Source organism: Accipiter gentilis, chromosome 22 (genome assembly GCF_929443795.1).
Source record: "Accipiter gentilis chromosome 22, bAccGen1.1, whole genome shotgun sequence".
In the NCBI taxonomy this organism is placed as follows: domain Eukaryota; kingdom Metazoa; phylum Chordata; class Aves; order Accipitriformes; family Accipitridae; genus Astur; species Astur gentilis.
Window position 1 is genome coordinate 6,996,572 of NC_064901.1, and position 16,721 is coordinate 7,013,292.

Below are 16,721 nucleotides of genomic sequence, written 5' to 3' on the forward strand. Positions count from 1 at the left end.
TGCAATAACAGGTGCAAAGTATTTTGATATGTTCAAATTACAATTCTCATATAAATGTGAAAAAGTAATATTGTATATCCCAGAAACCTCTTCATTCATAAAATATTCCTGGCCATATGTCTGTAAACTAATAGCAATCACCAAAATGGCATGAAACATGGCACAAAAAAGTGTGAAAAATAACACATGACATAGATCTGATACATCTTCAGGGAGAAGTTGCAGGGGAAAACACTCCAACGCTAGCAACGTTCAGTGGCTATCAGAAATTTATTTCTTTTCATTTTGTCAGTGCCTATTAATCCCAACTATACTGATAGTCAAAGGTTAAAAAAGGGAATAAATTAACATTATTGTCAATCATTACATACAGAAGAATAATTAACTCAGTATGTTTATTTATCTACTTTTGCTACTTGATTAAATGAATGATTGATGACAGGTTCCTTGTTTTCTTTTCCTTCTTTTTGTCAGTATAAATGATCAGTATGAAACTAAATGGAGGCATTAAATTGAAATTGTTAGAAGCATAAAATATACTACAGAGGGATTCAGATTATTTCAACTTTCTTGTTACTCTGGTGTAACTTACTAAAATACATTTATATATACACAAAGAACTCCACTAGTAGCAGAAATAATCTGTAACCTGACTTACTTTCCTCTCAAATACTAGATATTAGCATTTAGGTTTCCCTTTTAAAAGAGCGTTTTAAGAGTTCTGTAGAGAAGTCTTGCAAATGAATGCAGTTATCCAATTTATCCACTCATAACCAACAGCATGTGCAAAGAGGCCAAAGCATTCTTAAATGCTGGCTAGTGTTCCGAGTAACACAACGCCAGTAGGTAGTTTTGGGGAAGAAATCAGGGCAAATACGGGTACCGTAAATTGAAAAATTGTCATTTGGATAATGTGAGATGAGGGAAGAAAGTAACAGAGATAGAGGGTACCAATTCCCTCTTCAGTCTGCCTGTAAGAGTACACCCCATCTCCTCCCAGCAGCCTTCTGCTGGGCAGGGCAGTGGCGAGTGATACCACTTCAGATCCAAGGGGTTTCTTTTCTTACTCACTTAACAAACAAGAAGCAAGACCTAAAGTTCTGATATTGCTTCCTTTCATGTAGCATAGAATTGAAGTAATTGCCCCAAATTTTTGAGGACAGATGAAATCCCAAGCCTCTGAAGTAAGGACTGAAGCACAGTTTCCCCTGAGCTGACCAAAGATTGCTGGCTGGGCTAGGAAAGTTAACTGAATGCAACTGCAGTTTTGGAAAGTTAAAGGGAGTGACCCAGAAGTCTGAGGAGACAGCTTTTGTATGGGATTAAACAGAAAGTAAAGTATCTTTCTCCCAAAGCAATTCACAGCAGTAAATAGCTGAGAGCTTGATACCTTTTTCTGTAACTTACAGAATTTACTGGTGAGAACACAAACTGAAGGAAGACAGCAGCAAAACCTGCAGCTTCATTTACACTTGTGAAGAAACTACCTGCCTCTGAAGCAGCCACTTTTTCTTAAAGACAAGGCTCATGTCTTTCATTACTTGAAAATACTAGAGAGAGCTGAACTCAAATCATGCAGATAGGCTGAGTCCACTCAATTCTAATTTTGAACCGAGGGAAGTTTGGATTCAGAGTTATTTTCTTCCTATTTCCATACAAATTCTCGTTCCAGTTAATATGCTGTCTTAGGAGGTGAGGTGCTCTTCCTTGCAGAGCCCTAACTTCTGCACACCGCAGTACTAGGGTTGTGATTGTGTGCGTGTGTGTAGAGGTGACTTTGGGGCAGGTCTGGGTGGAAGGAAACCTTTTGTGCATGCTTAGGAAGGATCTCCTGAGCTGACTTAGTTTGGCTGTGCTCCAGTTTCTTTTGTCCAGATATGAAATTGATACCCAACATGCCAATGCAAGTTGCCTGAATAAGACAGGTACCAGACTGAAAGGTGGCATAAGGAACTCTTGGGGCAATCCTGGACAGATGTTAGTCTCCAGAGATGTTCCGAATTCTGTAGGTAAGCTAACATCGCACTTGTACCTATCCTGGCCCTTTCAATATCGTACTGTGAAAGCCACTTTCCCCAGAAGATTACTTCCCCAATCTCACCTTGCGGTACTTTCTCCCTAAGTTCAGTTCTCTCTACTACAGCCTATTCCTACTGAAATAATTATGACTTAGAAACAAAATGCAAACCAAGGGTAACCTTCAGCATTCACCATTATTCCTGAGAATTTACCTCTCGACATTGTTCAAGCCTTATCAGCAAAAGGAATCCAGAACCACCACAATGAGAGAGAAATTCATGTTAATTCCCAAAGTAAAAAAAAAAACCACACCAAAACATTCATATTACATCAAAATGCATATCAAATATATGTCACTGGGATAAACCAGAGAATACCACACTGGAATAGATACTGCAATTTTTACTTCAGGCTTTTATGACACTGTTACTGAAATATTGTGTTCAGCTGTGGTTTCTTCCATTGTAAAAATGTGTTAGAAAATTGGATAGGACTCAAGTAAGAGCTACAAGAGTGATTAGACTTCTGAAAGTCATTCCCTACAGTGAAAGACTAAGAAAGCTCGATTTATTTAGTTACTGAAAAGAAGGTTAAGAGGATCACAATACCTACATGTGGAAGAGATTTCTGACAGTAGGCAGCTCATTAATCTAGTGAAAAAGGCATAACGAGATCCAGTGTTTGGAAGCTGAAGCTGAAATAAGACTACATATGAGGCACACTTTTTTCACAGTGACAGTAATTAACCATTGGAACAACCTGCCCAGGGATGTAGTTGATTCTTTATCATTTAAATGCTTTACATCAACGTTAGATACTTTCCAAAGAGATAAACCTGTATCTCAAACAGATGCAGAAAATACTGGATGAGGTTCTCTGTCTAGGGTCTGCAAGAAGTCAGACTGGATGCTTATCACACCTGCTCAAGACTGTACCTCAACAAAACAGTTCTGCAAGTGCTCTGCACTTCAAGAGCAAATCATCTCACGACCATCATATCTATCATCCCTTTGTGTGCAGTTCAGTTCAGACTGAACAGAGGCTGTCACCAAAATTCACCTTCCTATTTGGCAGGTGAAATAGGAACCCTTTCTTATTTCAGATATCAGCATCTTCACAGATCATCCTGTGCCATGTTCACTATAGGGCATCATCACTGCTGGAGACCAGATTACAGCAAAACTGCCAGTAAGCACACACTGGAAAGCTGTTTGAGCACTGGCTTTGCCTGATGCTTCTACCCAAGAAACATCTGTTGGGCTCAGTCCAAGCTAGTGATGGGTGAGTCAATATGTAGACCTTGTAAAATGTTGGAGCTTTTAGTCTCAAGGCTGCCAAATGGCCTCTCAACATAGCTGTCTGCATGAAGAATACAGTTCCTAAATGTTTAATGAGCTTGTTGGAGAATCAACAGTCTCCATGAGGCTGTTGAAGAAACCAATTACAAAAGCAAAATCTATGATGAGGTTAGGCGAGCTGTTAATTTTCCTCTCAGTTCCTTAGTAATATTTGTGAAAGAAAACTTGCCCTTTAAGTCATAAGGACAGGATGTTGGAGCAACAGAATAGCAGAGGGGAAAAGAAAACCCAAAAAAACAGAGAGACAGAAACTACAGCGACCAGGACAAGAAGAGTAAGAAACAGCATTTATGCACAAAATAAGCAGAAACAGCCTGACGTATAAGGGCAAAGAGAAAACAGTGTGCTAAAGTATTAAATAAGCAACCAAAATATTTATCTTCAGAAAGAGAAAATAAACACCCCATTTCTTCATTTCTAGGAAGGGACAGAAAGAAACATTTAAGATGTAAACAAAAATAAACACTATGCTCTCAGAATGTGGTATGAGGGTGGAAGTCCACAGAAAATCAGACCTGGACTTGCCATACAGTATACTTGCTACAGGTTTCTGTAGGTTTTTTTAGAATACCTCGTTATTCTAATTTTTTTTCTTGTGACACTTAAAAGATTGGTAATGGACTACAAAATCTTTAAAAAATACTGAAGGGATTTTTTATTTTTATAAGATATACCTAATTAAGACAAGGTAACACAGAGATTCGATATAAAATGGATTAGCAATACTCCTCCTATTTGCTTGCCTCATTATCTACCCTGACTGTAAATCTTAATGTTATTCTGAAAACTCTCTCCTCACAGACATGGGTTAAATTTCCTAACGGAAAGCTCATTAAATACAGTATTCTTGCAAAGGATGTGAAGATAGCATTATTGCTTAAGAACTGGACTCTTAGTGTTGGGATGTGGGAAGAAGGGCTCTATTCCCTGCTCTACCACACACTTCTCGTGATACTGAACAAGTCACTCTTGGCTGGCTTTGCAAATGTGCTCAGCAGCTGCTTCTTATGATCAGATTACCAAAGTGCTGAAATCTTTTGAAAATCTGGCTATTTATTTTGCTGCTGAATAGGATCAGAGATCTTTTGAAATCTGGCCCCAGTTGGGGTGCTGCGCTCTTTTGAAAAGCAAGCCTTAAATCTGTATATGCCTCAATTTCTCTATTAGCATTATCAGCACTGTTCTGCTTCATCAAGAGGATGAGAAACAGCTAGCATATACAGCAATTCAAGTTTGAAAGGGGATATATAAACGTAGCTGCTCTGATAGTTGTAGAAACGTCATATGTACTTAAAAGAGCAAACAAAAAACCAGTTCTTTATTTTTCCTAAACCTTTACACAACTGTGGTTTTCTATAAAATTGAAGTGAGATAACGTTGACGATATTATTCTGCTTGCTATAGGTAATGTTTGGGAATTGTCCATATAAAAATGTGAACAAAAATATTTCTACCTCTTCCTTTTATATTATGAATATGCATTTAATGACTTTCCATATGACGAAGACACGGAATTTTGTACTTGCATGTGGCACCACCCCATGCAAAGCAAAGCAGAAACAATTTTTATATGATACAAGTAGAACGCAGTGACAACACACACATGCTTGTGCAGATGCACTCGGCTAACTCTGCAAGTAAGAATTATAGGGAGTGACGTGCTCCAGCACTGAAATTAAGGTAAACATTTTCTAACAGTTCCATTTACGAGGAGGACTGTGGCACAACTGGAGTTAAGTAGTTTATTAGGGTTTTGCCTTTCTTCCCTTCCCTAGGAACAGAAATCACAGTATGACTAAAACCTTTGAAATTAAAAATATTCGCCTTGGCTTAAAAGCTAGCAAATAAACAGAAAAGATGCTTCTTAAGGGAGCTCAATATTTTAAAACAACACCTAAGTCCCCAACTGTGTGGAGATTCTTATTTGCTTGCAATCTTGGATAGATATAGAGGCTTACATGTTCTCTAAATTGTAAGCTCTCTATGAAGGGTGTTCTTTAATTACAGACAGCTAATGAAAACAGTTTTTACTGATCTCTCTAATGTCCTGGGAAAGTCTTTACTATGGATTCATTGTATTCTACTTTATATCCCTGATTGAAATGGGAGACCACAAGAGCATAGGGATTTGGTGGAAACTCGATTTCCTTCCTCTGGCTTCAAAGAGAACAGTTGCAGAAATTAAGCTGCGTTGATAGTGTGGTCAAACTTTGGTCAGACTGTGGTTATACTTGCATCTTATATAGATACAAAATCACTGCACTTTGGTTTTTAAAATTGCTGGGTCTACCTTCAGTATCTAAATCTCGCTCTCCTGACCACAGGTATCCAATATAACTATTACATGAAAATAAGAATTATTATTAAATCCATATACTTCAAACTTCATTCCCAGGGCTCTGACTATTATTTACTCTAAATACTGAGACAGTCACTTTGAAAAATACTAATAAATATATAACTGCAAACATATGAGATGGGAAACACAGATTTACTCTTTCCATTTAAAAAAAGAGTTTATGTGTTTTCTTTCACTTGAGGCAAAATATTTTCTTTGAGTCATAATTTTTTACTTGTAATATAAAGTGATGTAACTCTTGGTAAAAGAAATCTTATAAAAACCTATTCATTCACACTATTTTATTCCCTCTTGTCTACGTACTAATAAGGACACGGCTCCCTGTCTGTTTTTGTGTTTGGTTGGTTTCGGGTTGGGTTTGTTTGGGCTTTTTTAAGGTCTCTGCCACATTCATTATCTGTTGCTTAATCTATTTCTTTAGCTCTTTATAGAGATGTATTTATTACCTCTGCAATAGACTCAACAAGGTCTAAAAGAAGCAGTCATTCAACTGAAGATACATGGTAGAAGTTCAGATGACCCAGAAAACCAATAAACTACATTAATAGAAGAAAAAAAGGCTAAGCTCTGTTGAATTTCACAGGACTTTGAGTATGTCCTTACATTCTCTGCTCAGCTGAGGAGACTAAGGTATGATAGCTGTACTGAAACTGTGAAATCCAACCACAAGATCCAATTGCTCAACCACTTTTGCAATATGGAGCACTACAATACTAAGCTTTACTGAGGCTCTGTCCAAAACAGTCTTCATAGCAAAGGCACTTTTCTTCTGTTTAGAAAAGAACAAATAGACAAACAAAAGCTCTATTGGATATTGCAATCTACAGATAGCAACAGCCTTTTTTTCATTTTACGTCTCAAAAACTACAGCAGTGATTACTTTTTGTCTGTTTCTGATTACTAAAAGCAAAAAGCAGAACAAGAGCTTTTGGCACACCGGATTTATTGCACATCTGTAATTGTCCAACCCCATCATGTGCATTATTTGAAAAAGTTATGTAGACTGCACATATAATTTAAGATATTCATGCTTCTAAAAAAGACCACCTGGAGCTAACCCATACAACATAAAACATGAATGTAAAAATCATATGGAAACATTTTATTAAGAGCTTTGGAAAAGCGGAGTGTCATGGCACTGACATTTAAACAGAAACTTCTACTGAATGAAAATCCGTATCATTATATAATGACAAGAAATTAACTTGTTCTTAATCTGAAAGTTTTCCCTGGCTTATTGTACCATCATCACCAAGGCTGGAGCCAATGTAACTGTTGTACTCTTCTCCCTCCGACATATTTACCTCTGCAATCTGAAGGCCATGCTCTTGCCAAACCCACTCAGCCAACACTGTCAATGTTCTCAACCATGAACTATAATGACAATGCCCACCATCTTCTAGCTGGAATGAGGAAGGTATGTTCTCAACTCAGGAGCAAATCTTGAATGACACAGCGAGGATTACTGTGCACAGAAAGACATGCACATTGAAGGAAGAAAAAATGGAGTGAAAAGTTAAAAAAACACACTTTTTGAGTTTCTTTTAAATATTAATATTCTTCACCAGGTTGTTTTCATTACCAAGACTGCATTGAGAATGCAAACACGTAGAGAAAAATACAGGACTACAAAAAGGAAAGTCAACACTGGAAGCTGAGTACGAGAGGAAGACACTATGCATATTTGGTGTTCCAGCTAAGGACTGGAGAGAAGAAAAAAAAAAAAAAAAAAAGAAAGAATGCCTAAGAAAAAGAAACTGTATTAAAAGAACATAATGAAAATGCAAGTCCAACCAAGTCAGTGTAACAGCACAAGTAAAAGGAAGATGAATTGCAGTGTAATAGAATGGAAATACAGTAGTGGCTGGGAGTGAGAGAAAAGACATTAAAGTCACCTGGTTCTATTTCCTTGCTCTTAAAAACACTTACTGTTTGGTTATTTTCCTATTTAATTGTTAAGTTGTAAGGTGGAGTTCTAGCAATAAACAACTCTTCCAGGGACTGACATCTGATTGACAATATTTTAGAAAGAGTATTAATTTGTTACCCACAGTAAATGTTTTGTGTCTCCACAGAAGTGATGGATAGAACTTTTTACGATACAAATAAAGCACCATGAGAAACTAAATCATTCTATCATTTCTGTTAGCAGAACTGGAAGGATCAGGTATGTTGTTTCTATGCCTTTGTTCATGGAAAAAGGGAGAGCTGAACTTGAAATGCTTTTCCCATTATGCCTGTTCTGCATCACAAGAAAACCAAAACCTTTTATTGTCTTGTAACAAAATTAACTACAAAGCAACAACCAGTAGCTTGGAGTTTAGGACAGCAAAGAAAAATAAATATAACGATAATAATATATTCCATTTCATTATACTGAAATAAATAAATTTTAGGAGGTTTGACTTACAAAGCTGCAGATCATTGTCTATGATCCAAACATCACTTAATTTGCAAATTTTAAAACAGCACTTATGCCATGTTCACTCCCAGTTCATTGATGATCATGCCCAGAGTGGTTTCTGCAGAAAGCCACAGAAACTCCTTTCTTAATACCATCTTTCACTTTGGTCTGCTTTCCAAGAGCAATCAGTTATACAGTTAACGTGTTTAGGTTGGTTCTGCCAATATAATGCTCTTCCAGTGTTTTAAAACCATAATTCTTACACACTAGTAAGTCAAATGCCTTACAAATACTTCAGTATACAACGCATATCCTAGTTAACTGGACTTACAGTTTCAGAGAATTAAGCTGGGTTTGTTTTCTAAGAATTACTTTCCATTTATCCATGTTTGTTGAAAAAATATACAATCTTACTTTTATCCCTTTAGTGGAAGAATTTACCCAATATTTTGCCTACAACTGCTTTTGAGGCTAAGACAGCTCAGTACTGCAAACTTCACAACACCAGCAGCGCAAAGAACGGATGACGATGAAAGTTGTATCAGGCTGATATCAGAGGTAACCCGATCCTTGTCTGAAGAACACATAAAAGACAATTTATTTGACAGTTCTGGAATATCTGAGAAACACTACAAACTGAGATTCAGGATGATGATGCCCAAGAGTTTCAGGGTCCCTTGCTTGTAACATGGGAGGTAACCTATTGAAGCAACACAGAACTGTGGCAACCAGAGTGGGGCAATGCCAGTGGATATTACTGAGACGTCAGGGGTTTCCCCGCCCTGTTGGGAAGATCTGCTTTTTTTGGCACATCTAAGAATTATACCCGTTTGTTTTTCAGGTAGTTCTAAAGTTTGATTCAGACACTAAAGAAAGATTTCTTGTTTCTCCAGCAGAAAAGACAGAGATGGCATTCATCAGGTATGGGTATGACCCAAACATGGGCAGGCAGTTCTTAGAGTCTCATGCTTGGGACTCCAGCATTTGGATTCCAGGGGCAGAATGCTTTTGCACAAGGAGCTTGAAGGAGAAACTAGGAGGAATGAACAAGATGACAAAACCCACATTTTGATCAAGAAGATATGACATAGAATCACACAATCATTTAGGTTGGAAAAGACCTTTAAGATCCTCAAGTCCAACTGTAAACCTAAACCTAACACTTCCAAGTCCACCAAACTATGAACCGAGAGCAGAATTGTCTTCCCCAAGTTTTTGTATTGTTGATGATTATGATTGTATATGCTCCCTGAACACTGCCATTAACACTAACCTGAACTATAAAGACTGGTAGAACAGATTCTGTACAGGCAAGCACTTACAGAAACCTGTATGAAGCTCTCCTGCCTTTCCTGCATCAGTAGAAATTTTACTATACCTTACTGCTAATGAGCCTATACCATTGCCAGAATTATTGCCATTGCTAATACACATAAAACTGATTTTTCTTTAATTTTTCTAATCCTGCTAGATTTTTCCTTAATGTCTCTGCTTGTCTTTGTCAACTTTCTGCACCTCAGACATTCCAGTTTAACTGCTATGTATTTCTCTTTTATTCCCAAAGTTTTACATAAATAAACATACTTTTTTTTTTCAAATTATTGATTTCACTTTAATTCTGAAAAAGGATGCAGTTTTATAATTTTCAGGTGCATAGGAAACCATAATTTCATAAATTTTTCTTCAAGAGTTGTAGTCAACTTTCATTCTAATTTTTCCATCAGAATTTTTCCTCACAATCAATTTCAAATGTAAGTTTCCCCATTAGGCAATTAGTCCCTCAAAAGCACTGAATACATTGGTTGGCACCCTCCTCCGTTTGCAGAGATTGAAAGCAATCAGGTCATGATCACTTGTCACTAGGCAACCACCAACTCCGACTCCAGTGTTCAATTCGTCTTATCTATCACAATGAGATTCAAACAGAGCTACCGCATTTTGGGTTCCAAATCTTTCATACTAGAAAACCATCAATAATTCTCACAAAGAACATTAATGTTTTACCACTGACTGTCTGAAATTTCCAGCACTTGTTTCCTACATTCAAACAACACCTAATCATCTTTTTTTTTTTAATCTATGTAACAGGTCAATGACTGAGCTACCTACTCCTATGGCTGCACTGACCCTCTGGCCACATAAACAGGTTTACAATGGATAGGCGTTATGTTTACAATCAGTGTTTGATACTGATACACAGTCAGAGCACTTTATAGTGGCCTACACATAAATAGAAATTAGATTCTCATAAGAGTAAGAAAAACATCTGCAAGATAGGGAGAAGTAAATTACGGTGCTATCAAAAATTCTCCAGCACAAGAGCAGAAGTTCCACACTAAGTGAGAAGGCCAGATTTGGAGACCCTTTTCATAACAAGTCATACCACCAATTCATCTGTGTTACACTGTTATCGTCTGATTGACGTTTCCATGTCTTAACAGTGAAAAACAATGTCTTAGGCCACAAACACTGGGGAAGAAAGTAATCCTTATTTCTTTGCCCCTATAGATGGTTTCCCCGAGTCAGAATTGTGTGGTGGTTTAGAAGAGAAGGCAAGTCTTAGTGCAAGGCTTGTGTGGTTTGGCAGGGAAAGGCTTGTACTATCTTGCATCTCCTGCTCAGGAGACAACACTCAGTTTAAAATATAAAAGGCTAACAACAGGTAATGTTATTTAAAGGGTTTCTACAATAAGATTGTTCAGAAGAGAACCATTTATTTGTCTCTTAAAAATGCATACATATCCGGCATAAAAATTATTAGAAAAAGGTACGTAAATTAATGAAAGTAATGCCACTTGACATTTGGGATAACAATTATCATTATTGCTTATTTTATTTCCCAGAGAATTCAAAGTGTTGGACTTATTTCCTCGACCCCAAGTTCCATAGTATAAGACATCAAGTTCATGTTCAACCTATACTTAGATACTTTGCTTATGTTGAGAATGGATCCTTTGAAAAAAATGCTAGTTTGAAGGAAACAGGAGTAATTTTGATTTAAATTATAATTTTTCTTCTTGTGATTTTCAAAACATTTTGTTTTATTTCATTACCAATGCAGAATTGAAGTAACATTGAATGCTTTATTGCAAGTAACACGTCAGAGTCATAGTTACATTGGACCGGAACAATTTGGACAAGAAAAATTTCAGTTCACCACAAACACTTTTGACAGCATCTGATTTCTTTTCATACTGATATATGTTAATTCCAGAACACAGATGTGTAAAACTACCTAATTGCAGAACACATAATGCTAAAAGAAGACAGCTAAACTAAAAGTGACATTCTCACGTAACCTACCAGTCAGTCAGTACTATTTACTCAAGTCCTTTTCACTGCTCAGCTAGAATGTGTCATTCACCTCTTCTTTTACAGAAGATAAGTAAGATTATTTTACTTATGTAACCTAAAATGTAAAGATTTGGCTTAAGAAAAAAAACCCAAAAAACCAAACCTCATGATAAATCCACTTATAACTTGAGATTGTGGATAATCTCACAATTACTTTTTTCATTCAAAGAAAAGACACACCCAAAGTTGTTTTACATACTCTAGTTTCCGTATGTCACATCATTAAGCAGGATGTTAAACTCATGGCCTTGCACAAACACTTGTATCTCTAAAGACAGAAATGAACACCTCACTTCAGCTAAAAAAGAAAGAAAATCTAGTAACTGTTTTGATGTTATCATGGCAAATTTCCAGGATAAGGATTTGCAAAATTAGGCACAGGCTGCTGGGTTTAATTGCTGCTTCAAAAGAGCCAGAAATGGCAAACATTCTGTTCAAGACAAAGAGTCATGACCCCACTTTTTGTAGTGACGGTGGTCTTCAGTCAGTACCAGCATCCCAGAGATTGCCCAGAAAGGAAATACATGGCATGACTTTACATGGGCCAAACGCATTCAGCACACCAGAGAACATCACAGTGCCTCAACACTCCTCCTCCTCCTCCCTTCCTCTCTTCACTTGAAAAGAAGGAAGAAAACATGGCTTGGTAAAAACACCTACAACACAGCAGAAAAGAACATAAAAAGCTGCATGATCTTTGAACAATTTCAGCAACAGTTTGTGCTAAAAATATAAAGAAATTTGGAGCCAATCATTTGAAGACAATATTCCAGAATATGAAGGGTCTCACAGGAGTCTGATGTTGGAAAAGGACGAAAGGCCCTGGTACGGGTCAGGCAATCAGAACGCGCAAGAGGACTTCAAGCGCCATGCCATGTAAAGCACCACTTACTGGCTGAACACACAGTATACGCTATAAAAATGCTCCCATTCCCAGATCAGAACTTTCAGAAAACTCAACTAGGAGTGCAAAAAATTGATCAGCAGCTCACTGAGTGTTTTCCCGGGAACATAACCCTTAAATATTGGGAGTCAAACAAAGACTTTTGGAGGGATGGAACCAGAGAAGAATAGTACTGTTATTCACAATATATTGTATGTAGTATGCAAAGAATAACAATTGACTACTGACTCTAAATAACTTTTTGATTATTTTTCTGCCATATAAGATTCATGTCCTGGTCTTTAAGAACTGTAATCTTTAAACAAATTTGCTGCAAGTTGTGTGCATATTTGTTTACAAGGACTAATACTTCCTACATACAGAAAGCCTTAGACAATGTACCAAAAAAAATTGACTGAAGTCTGCTGTATTAGAAGATGGAAAATTTATCCATTTTTAGCAAATGTCAAATCATTGGCTATTGCTTTTAAGATTAATAAAAGATATAATGATTTCTAGATAGCCTCTAAATAAAGATTACTATGAATGGAGAAATGATTTACCAATAGTCACCACAATGAGATTTCTTTAAAGGTTACAATCATCAGTTATTTAGCTGAAACACTGCTGAGAATGCCTGGTCATTTCTTGAATAATGCATAATGTTCATTGTAGATTTGATCTGTATTATAACAATATATATATATATATCTCTAAAATAATGGAGAAAACTATCTGTTACTTTCCAATTGCTCAAAATATTTCCATGAAGTAATTGACTCTGAAAATATTACATGGAATTACCTGAGTGTTCATTTGCAAGCACAACTTGGTAGTGATCACTATACAATAGGCATAAAAAACCAAACTCATCAGCCTTTATAGACTTTTAAGAAAAGCTGTGATAAATACAGGGCAGAGTAAAGGACCTTCCTGAAATACTAAATTAAAATTATTAAACTGCTGTACAGTACTGGGGGCCAAATTTAAAACTAAGCTTTGAAATTTAATTATTAACACAAGCAGACCAACACATTGGGGGGAAGGGGGGGGGGAAGGCAGGGGGCGGGGCAGAAAAAAGCAGTTGCCTACACAATGTAACTACCTCATATAATTTTCCAAATACCTTTAAGTCTATTCAGAAGATTGCTTGGGCACGTACAAAGTATGATGTCTAGTGTTTTATTGTAGGATTAGCAACCATACTTCACGTGAAGCTGCAAGCTATTTATGTGAGCTTGTTTATCCATATGAACTTCTTCAAGGGCAGCAAATGTAACCTTAATAAATGAAAATTAATTTCTTTTGATGTAATTTCATGAATGTTTGATCAGAGTGTGTTAACAGGTTTCTATGTAAGGAGAACTGGTGAAGTAATAAAATATACCTTTACTATACAGTTAAAGCTGCTTATGGGGAATTCTCACACAATGAAACACTGTTTCATCAAGCATTATTTCAATACACTGGCACATAAATAATATAATCCCAGTTAGTATAAAGCTAAATACTCAAACAGGGAGGGAGAAGAGCAAAAATTCTTCCCCAGCTCCCCCACACCCCGTATGCCTAGAGGAATGGGAACTATATCACCAGATAGGGGGAGAAGCAGGATTATTATATCAGATAGGGTGAAAAGACATTAAATGTTGACCTAGCTTTTTTATAGGGAGAAACGTGTTAATCTAGGCCAGACTATTTATGCTGTCATCCAAGAATAAGGTTTTGTTCACCCTTAAAATTCTTTTCTTCATTAGAATCTTTGCACAAAAAGGAAGCTTCATTATTCAGGTATATATTCCACAAGAGGATAATGAAAAACAGATCCCAGATACTCTGAAAATATACACAGAGATCTGCAAAGATCGGACTTTCCGTAATATGGGACAACACTGCATGTCTGTTAGCTACAGGAACTTTGGGAGGAATTATTTATTTTAACAGACACATCATAGATCGCACAGCAGAGTCCACTTTACATCCGCCTTGAAACACCATTTAATTGCCTAAGAATAAACTCTCATCCTGGAAAAAATGGGGAACATTTGCATATTATATCAGAAGCCTGATGAACCATGTTACACTTATGCTCTGGATGATGTAATTACCACCTTTTTTTTCTCCATGAAAATTATATATTATGTGGCAGATAATATAAATGAAATATATGCAATGACACAAATATGTCCAGCTACTAAATCATCAGCCTGAAAGTCCTTTGTTTTTTGCCCTCCATGTCTATCTCTGTCCATTGAAAATTATAACTTTCCTTAACTAGTATTGTTTCCTTTCAATGCAAGAGCAGGTAAAAGCCCTTTGCACCATCAATACCAGTAACGCTTCATGGGCAGTTGTGGGCTGATAAATAAGATTCTATGTCCTTCTCCTCCCTCCACCCTTAAAGGTGGCTTTTTCTTTTGCCTCATGCTATATAGACTCTATCTAGTTTAGTGTAGATGAAGAGCTCAAGTTTCATAATGAGTGGAAAAAACCCTGAAGTGCTCAAATCTCATATGCCTCTTTCCAAAATAAGTTTCCTCCAAAATATGAGATCAGTAGCTAAAACAAAACAGTAGTCTTCTGTGCTGTCAAAGCCAGGACAATCAATTCCCAGGTTTTGGTAACTTTGAGTTCTGTTAATGTAACTTGCTCCCTAATTTAAAATACTTATCAGACAGCAAGACCACACTCATCTACATAAGTAGCGTGAGTAAAAAAAAACCAACAAACAACAAAAAAAACCCCCACACAACTCCAGCTTATGTAAGTCATTGGAAACACTACTGAGGACCAACACGCACACAGCTCTAAAATAAGTGTCTGATTCCTCTATTACCTGACTTTTGTGGCAACTCATGTCTAAAACATTGATTTTGCTGCCCAACTGCTTATTTGAGCATGAAAAGAGGGCGTTTAAAATTTCAGCTGAAATGTTGATAGATGCCTACTTGCTCAGAAGTCAAAATAATTTCTATACACTTTACAAGATGATAAATAAAATGCTAGTCTATAACGTGAAGATTTAAAAATTCGGATGTGATGCTCTCGAATTTCAGAAATACATGATTCTGCCTTTAAGGTTTAGCCAGAGAGTTAAGAGACTGAGTCCTCAAAGCAAGGAATAATGCCATGCTCCTCTCAAGTGCATCCTTATATAAAATATTAAAACAAAGCAACGCAATCATTGCTAAATAACTTCAAACAATTTAGTCTACGTCACCCAGAAGACTTACAGCTGTAATAGTTACATCAATAGGTTTGTTGTTAAATAAAAAAAAATAAATAATAAAATAAGAGGTTTATTTCACCTTCACATGGTGTCTTTCTCATGCAGACCTCAGATTTCCACATTTGTATCCCTTTAAAGGATTTGATATGCAGGGAAAGAAGAAAGGATGATGGTAAAAATTTCAATTTAGAGGTTACTAAAGGCTGCCATATTCGATACTATACAACATATTTACTCCATACCTTTTACTGATGTATTAGGTGGAGGTCCTTCCATTCTCAAGTTCCATGGAGGATCACCTTGATTAGCAAAGTCCCTCATTTTCAGATAGCTAATTGTAAGTCGGATGATGGATGCCTTGTCAAGCTGGCTGGTAATGGCTGCAGGCAGTGGCAACAATTTTGCCAACTCATAGAATTCAAAATTCTCCTTTCCCCGGCGAGACCGAGCAGCATCTCGGGACTTTTCCTTCCTCAAAGCTTGTAAACTGAAAGAAAATAAACAAAATAGGACATTCATCAATATTAGTGTTCTGTCCCATTTAATCAATTTGCTTTTTCACTGTTGGTCTTCTATACAAATTACCACTTTTTCAAAATGCTTGAATCTATCAGGATATATTTAATGGTACTCCAGTCTTTGAATGATTAAAACTAATGATAATATTTGAGTTTCAGTGGTAGCCAACATATTAAGTAACTACTCCCAACTCACTTCAGCCACTTTCTTCTTAGCCTGTCCTTCCTCCTTCTGCTGCCAGTCGCAAGAAAGATTCCCAAGAATGCTGTGTACATGTGGGGTTTATCTGCATAGATGCTATTGCTTCTCCTGACCCATTGTAACCCAATTTTGTCTAAATTTGTGCCAAATTCTAACTCTTGGGAAAAGGAGGTTAAAAGCAGATGACCAAAGTGCATGCCACCTCTGACAAGGGTTGCAGTGCAGCCAAGGTGACCAAACAGGTTGTACAGTAGCTTCTGAGCCACAGAAGTTTAAGTCTGGCACAATAACGTAAACCTTCCTGGATTTCATGAAGCTGCTCTTCATGAGTTGTTCAGCTGTCCTTGCTGTGGGAACAGCAACCTTTGTTGGAGGGATGAGCAAGCAGTTATACA

The 16,721-nt window shown here is 36.9% G+C and overlaps 1 protein-coding gene across 2 annotated transcripts in view; it reads right to left on the minus strand.

Annotated features, from left to right (window-relative positions):
• The window catches only part of NPAS3 (neuronal PAS domain protein 3), a 622,472-nt gene that overhangs the window by 422,765 nt on the left and 182,986 nt on the right, over positions 1-16,721 (minus strand). The window contains exons 2-3 of one of the 2 annotated variants that reach the window (XM_049825780.1): positions 15,849-16,093; positions 15,686-15,736 (exon numbers count right to left, since the gene is read on the minus strand). In XM_049825780.1, coding sequence (XP_049681737.1) covers positions 15,686-15,736; positions 15,849-16,093 — 296 coding nt within the window. The remainder of the gene's footprint in view (positions 1-15,685; positions 15,737-15,848; positions 16,094-16,721) is intronic. The other variant, XM_049825779.1, reaches the window with a different exon arrangement.